Source organism: Sminthopsis crassicaudata, chromosome 5 (genome assembly GCF_048593235.1).
Source record: "Sminthopsis crassicaudata isolate SCR6 chromosome 5, ASM4859323v1, whole genome shotgun sequence".
Taxonomy (NCBI): Eukaryota; Metazoa; Chordata; class Mammalia; order Dasyuromorphia; family Dasyuridae; genus Sminthopsis; species Sminthopsis crassicaudata.
This window is the reverse complement of record NC_133621.1, coordinates 219872102-219878427: the sequence shown is the minus strand read 5'-3', so window position 1 is coordinate 219878427 and position 6326 is coordinate 219872102. Positions and strand designations below refer to the sequence as shown.

General features: G+C 39.8%; 1 protein-coding gene across 1 annotated transcript; it reads right to left on the bottom strand.

The window, feature by feature from the left end:
* OR10P1 (olfactory receptor family 10 subfamily P member 1) lies at positions 1 to 930 on the bottom strand. Its single transcript, XM_074270098.1, has one exon. It carries the CDS (start codon positions 928 to 930, stop codon positions 1 to 3), a length of 930 nt encoding a protein of 309 aa, XP_074126199.1.
* Between the last annotated feature and the right edge of the window lie 5396 nt (positions 931 to 6326).

Here is a 6326-nt window from a genome sequence, read left to right as displayed (position 1 = left end):
TCAAAGGTGTTTTGTTAATTTACGCCTCAGGGCTCCCATCACCTCCTTGTTCCTCAGAGTATAGATAAAAGGGTTGAGCATGGGAGTTACAACTGTGTAAAAAAGGGAAAGAACTTGATCTGTGTCCCCAGTTTCATTGGTTCCAGGTTTCATGTAGGTTAGAATTGCAGTCCCAAAGAAAAGTGTGACCACCAATAGGTGGGAAGAGCAAGTAGAGAAGACTTTTTGCCGTCCCTGAGCAGAGGCAACCCCAAGGATGGTAATGAGGATGCGAACATAGGAAAACAAAATCAGTGCAAAGGGAGTAATGATAAAGAGCAGGGTGACAACAAGATTCCCAACCTCACCCCAGAATGTGTCTCCACTTGCCAGTCTCAAAACAGGCAAAACGTCACATAGGAAGTGGTGAACAATGTTGGTGCCATGGAAGGGCAAGGTAAAGATGAATATGGAGTGGGTAGTGCTTGTAGTGATGCCCATTAGATAAGAAGCACCCACCATACCCACACATGCCTGCCGGTTCATCAGCATGGCATAGTGCAGGGGCTGACAAATGGCAGCATAACGGTCATAGGCCATGGCAGTGAGCACACAGCATTCAGCAATGCCAAAGAGGGCAAAGAAATACATTTGGGTGAAGCAGCTGGCAGGAGAGATGGCAGGATGGGAGAAAAGCAGATCAGTCAGCATCCTGGGTACAATAGTCATAGTGTAGAGAATCTCTATCAGAGAGAGATGTCGAAGGAAAAAGTACATGGGAGTGTTCAGGACTGGGTCCAACAGGGTAAGGGTGATGATCAAGGAGTTACCCAACAAGGTGACCAAGTAGACAAAGAGCACTCCCAAAAAGAGAGTGCTCTGGTAAACCCCCAAATCTGAGAATCCCAACAAAATGAACTCAGTCACTGCTGTCCCATTATCATCATCCATGTTTTTAAATCTGCATCTGGGTACAGAACCAAAGGAAAATTGTTAATAATCCCAAAGAAGAGAAAGAAGTAGATAAACTGCTGCAGCAAGAGAGATCCAGATTAGAGAAGACAAGAACATCCCAAGTGTGGAGATAGTGATGAATAAGCAGTATAATATTAGAATGTCCTTTCTAAGAAAACTATAACATAAATGATTTTTTTGACTTATCAAAAGTAAAATGGGATCTAGCTGTATATAATATCAATGTGAGTCCCTTCCACCTCATAAAACCCTGGATTCTAGGAGGGGGGGAACCTCAGTCTTTCAGCATTAAACTAAAAATGGGAACAGATACAGACAGACATAGAGAAATATTATGAGAAGAGGGGGAAAGAGAGAAGAAAAGAGGGGAGAGAAAGTGGAAAGAGGAGAAGAGAAAGATAAAAAGAGAAAGAGAAGCAAGGGGAGAGTTTAAAAAAAAAAAAAAAGAAGAAGAACCAGAGGAACACTGAGATAGACAGAGTGAGGCACAAGAAAAAGAGAAATAATGGGGGAAACTTTAAGCTTCAGATATAATCCCTATGGGTGTCCCTCTCAGAGCCCCTGTTAGAGTCAATTGCTGCTAGCAGTCATTCTCATGTGGTTCCCTGGTTTACTATATCCCATGGGGACTCCCTACAATGCAGGTATAGAGCTCTGTCAAGAGATAACTCAGTCTCATCTCTGTCAACCCAACTTCACCAAAAGGATTAGGGGATGGAGGGAATGTGTCAAGTCTGGAGAGAAACAGACGTCCAGAGAGGTCCAGAAAGAGGCAAATAACACACTCAAATCTTATCCAGTGAGTCTTAGGTAGATACTCTTACAGGATGCTAAAGAGACATGGATTCTGAAGATGTATACCCTCTGTTCAAGATGGATATTACCTAGTTTTCCTCCCGTCAGCCTTTAAGTAGTTAACACTCACACAGACCAAAGAGCCAGAATTTGATTGATAAGCAAGCCTTCTTATCTAGCCCCAACCCCACATTACCCTTAAGAATGTAAACTGAGTATTTTTTAATTTCGTGCAGGACAAGCTGGCAATGGGCCTGGCAGACAGATGGTATAACAGCTTAACAGCTGTGCTGGGAACCTGAAGATGATCATAGCCACCATTCCACCATAAGCTGACTCACTGGCTACCTGAGAGTAAAAGGAACAGAATTCAGGACAAGAGGGAAGAGAGGATACCTCCAGCAGCAGTAGTGCTGGGACCTTCCTGCCACAGCAGGTGCCAGCTACAGCCACCACCACTGCCAGCAAATTGTCAAGGAAGTAAAAAGCTAAGATACTAAGACAAAGATAATAATCCTAATTCTACAATGCAGGAAACACAGAAAAAAATGTAGAGTCGAAAAATCGTTCCTGATGCTAAGGACAGATCTGATAATTCTTTTCTCTCTTGAAGAAACAGGGTTTCCTGTCTTTGTCTCTTAAACGTTCTTTTTAGGAATATGCAGTTGTCTCTGCTACCATGGAGCAAAAAGGGGAGCAGAAAAAGAAGAAGGAGGAAGTGAAGGAGGAAGATGAGAACAAGGATAAAGACAAGGAAGAGCATAAGCAGCCCGTCTCATTCACCCTGAATATCAGAATGCATTTCACTGCACTGTTGTCTCATTCTATCAACTGACAAAGAGATGTAGTTCAAAGTAACCTTAGCTATTTCTAAGGTTACCTTTCAACAGTGTTAAAACTTTGACAAAGACCTTGAAACATTTGCCAGATATAAAAAAAAAAAGCATAATTAAAATGGAAAATCTGAAATCTTAATCAGAAGGAATAACTCATTGCTAAAATAAATCCCATATGAGGACATTTTCTTCAGGTTCATATAGAACAAAAGAAGAAAAAGAAAATGGAAGGAGAAAGAAAAAAAAATCAAAGAAATATGTGATGACTGAAATGGAGATTGTCAACTGAGATAGCATGTCACTATTAAATACTATGTAATACATATGGGATTGATCAGCACAGTGGATGATAGCAAGAATGACCATCTAAAAAAGTTACAATCTTTAGCAAAGACCAATTTAAAAGGAGGAATAGAGATAATAAATCCTTTTTATGCTAATATATTGCTACTCTAAGTAACTGAGTAACACTATTAATATATGAGAAAGTTGGAAACATTTAAGCAATTTAAACCTATGTTTTATTGGAATACCAAGAAAAGAAATGTGAAATGTGGATTTATATTTGTTTTTATTTTAGAATTAATAAAATGTGTTGAATTTTTTTTTTAAAGAGTTCTTTCTTTACGGTTTGCTTTTTGTGTTTAAAATAAACTAGTTTCTCTAAGAAAAGATCATTTGCCATTGAATTACTAAGTGTGTTTCAAGTAGGAGACAAAAAAAGGAAGAACTGGGAAAGAATAGCCCTCACCTATACAAGAATGGGGGCCAGAAAGAGGGAGTAATTGAGACCTCTCCTCAGTCCATCATATTACCACCCTGACACAGAGGATTTTCCCAACCACCAATATTATAGTTTTGCTATTTCTTTTTGCAGCTCTCTTAATTTCTCTTTTAAGAATTTAGATGCTGCACCACTTGGTGCATATATGTTTAATATTGATACTGCTTCATTATCTATGCTACCCTTTAGCAGGATATAATGTCTTTCCTTATCTCTTTTAATTAGATCAATTTTTGTTTTGGCTTCACCTGAAGCATAGTAGATTCTGCTCCACCCTTTTACTTTTATTTTGAATGTATCACCCTATTTCAGGTGTGTTTCCTATAAACAACATATAGTAGGATTCTGGCTTTTAATCCAGTCTGCTAACTGCTTCCTCTTTATGAGGGAGTTTACCCCATTCACATTTATGGTTAGAATGACTAATTCTATATTGTTTGCCATCCTGTTAACCCCTGCTTATGCTTTTCTCCTTTCCTTCCCTCTTACCCCCCTACCCAGTATTAAACTTGTGAGCACCACTTGCTTTTCACAGCCCTCCCTTTTTAGGATCCCTCCCCCACCTTAAAGTTCCTCTTCCTATTTTACCCCCTTTTCTCACAATTTCTGTATTCCTTTCCCCTTAGCTTACTCCTTCCCTCTCACTTTTCAATGAAGTACTAATTTCAATTGGGTACTAATCTACTGAAAAGTGGTGCTAATCAATTCAATTCAACTCCAAAAACTTTTTTTTTTTTTTTTTCCCTGAGGCTGGGGTTAAGTGACTTCCCCAGGGTCACACAGCTGGGAAGTGTTAAGTGTCTGAGATTAGATTTGAACTCGGGTCCTCCTGAATCGATCCACTACGCCATCTAGCTACCCCTAACTCCAAAAACTCTCAAATACTGTGCCTCAGATATTGAAGAAAAAAAAAAGTTTCTTTTTTCTTGTTATGGGTATTTTTTTCCTCTTTTATGCCCTTGTGGAAAGCAGAAAAATACCTGAAGTATGAACCAGATGTTGGGATGACATCTATCCATAGAAAGACAAAGCTAGGAAGTTGTTGTTTTTCCCAGAATTCTCTCTGGCTGTCCCCCAAGCCCTGAATACTCTTCTTAACCTGCTCTGATCCAACTAAAATTCTACCCTCTACAGGAAACCTTCCTCAACCCATCTTAATTCCAGTGCTTTCATCTTGTTGATTCCTTTCTATTTATCCTCTATATTGCTTGCTTTGTTTATTTGTTTACATGTTGTCTCCCTTATTAGACTGTAAGCTCCTTGAGAATAGAACTGTTTCTTGCCTCTATTTGTACAAAGCATTTAACACAATGCCTCGCACATCATAGTCACTTAAAAATATTATTCATTGATTTTTTTTTTTAGCCAAGAAATTGCCTATCATCACTTACTATGTGATAGTTGAATCCCCAATCTCTCTTTCTACTGCCTCTGTCAAATTCATAAAGAGGCAAAAGTAAAGAAAGATTAGTGGGAGCACCTAGACTTCCCAAAACAGACAGAGAAATGATAACAGCTGTAGAAACATTAACAGCTCCACACATTTCTATCACCATTCAAGCACATTCTATAGAGGAGGTCACAAAGCCAAGGATCCCCTTCTAGTTCCAATAGCAATGGCAGCTCTCTTGGAATCAGAAGTATGGCATATTGTGGCTGAGATCTGAAGGACCTTAGATTCAATCAGAGCAATCTCCTGAATCGGACTGCAAGGGACATAATGACAGAAATACTGAACCCATCAGGGAGACTTTGGATTCCCAGGGTTCTTAGACTCAGGTGGGGAAGAGAGATCCAGAACCCCAGGGGCCACACAGGGAAATATGTAGTACTCACAGAACACCCAGACCAGGAAAGACAAATTTCTGGAGAAAGTCCCCAGATCTTTCCAGTTAGGAAGAAATACTGTATTCCCAGTGAGATACTTGCCACAAGTGGGGAAAGATGTCAATTCATGAAGAGAGATTCCTTAGACCTAAGAGGAGATTCAATAAGAAACCAGAAGACTAGATTTCAAACCCTGACTAGGAAGACAACTTTCACAGACCCATTAAGAAAGTCATAAATGTCCTCTAGCCTAAAAGGAGAATGGACCAAGAAAAACCTTATATTCACTGAAGAGTCAGACTGATGTTTCTGACCCAGTGACAAAAATCCAAGATTCAATGACAAAGATCTTAGACCAAGATAGACCAGATGCTGATTATACTTAGAGAGACTTTTTAAATAGGGGACCAGCTCACTGTCCCTCAGACTGTTGGAGGGTCGGACTATAGTAAAAACAAAAGCTCACGCTCTGTCTCCGCCCTTCCGCCCATTTGCCATAACCCAGCAGGCTGCATAAACATCCTCAGCGGGTGCATCTGACCCGTGGTGGTAGTTTGAGAACCCCTGCGAGACAAACAGAGTAGCTGTAATAGCAAGAAGATTGTAGATGTATTCTAAGGCTAGGGAAAACAGTTTTTAAAGCCCTAAAAATACAGGTTCCCTGGGTCTCAAGCCCAAGGGGACCCTTGAGACTTGGAGCTTTATACTGTGTTATACAGGAACTGAACTAAACTATGAAACTAATCCCCTTCCCTCCTGCAGAGTTATGAGAAAGTACAGAGCAGGAGAGAGAGGGAGATAGGGTATGCACCCAGGCATTGGGGGAATGTATAGTTATGCTTACTATATCTTTGATGTAAATATTCCTTGAAATAGTTTTTAAACTATTAAGATTAAATGGAACTAGGGCTCAGGTGATCCCTAACAATTGGGAGAATACCATCAGTGGAGATTAGGCACAATGGCAGAAACTAGAATATAATCCAAACCCACTCTTCCTTTAAGGGTACTAAAGAATTCTTAGAAAGGAGTAAAATATAACACATCTGGCATTCAAGCAATAGAGGCCAAAAAAATCACAATAATTGTTCCATGGCACTATACACACCAGTTATAACAAATAATGTAAT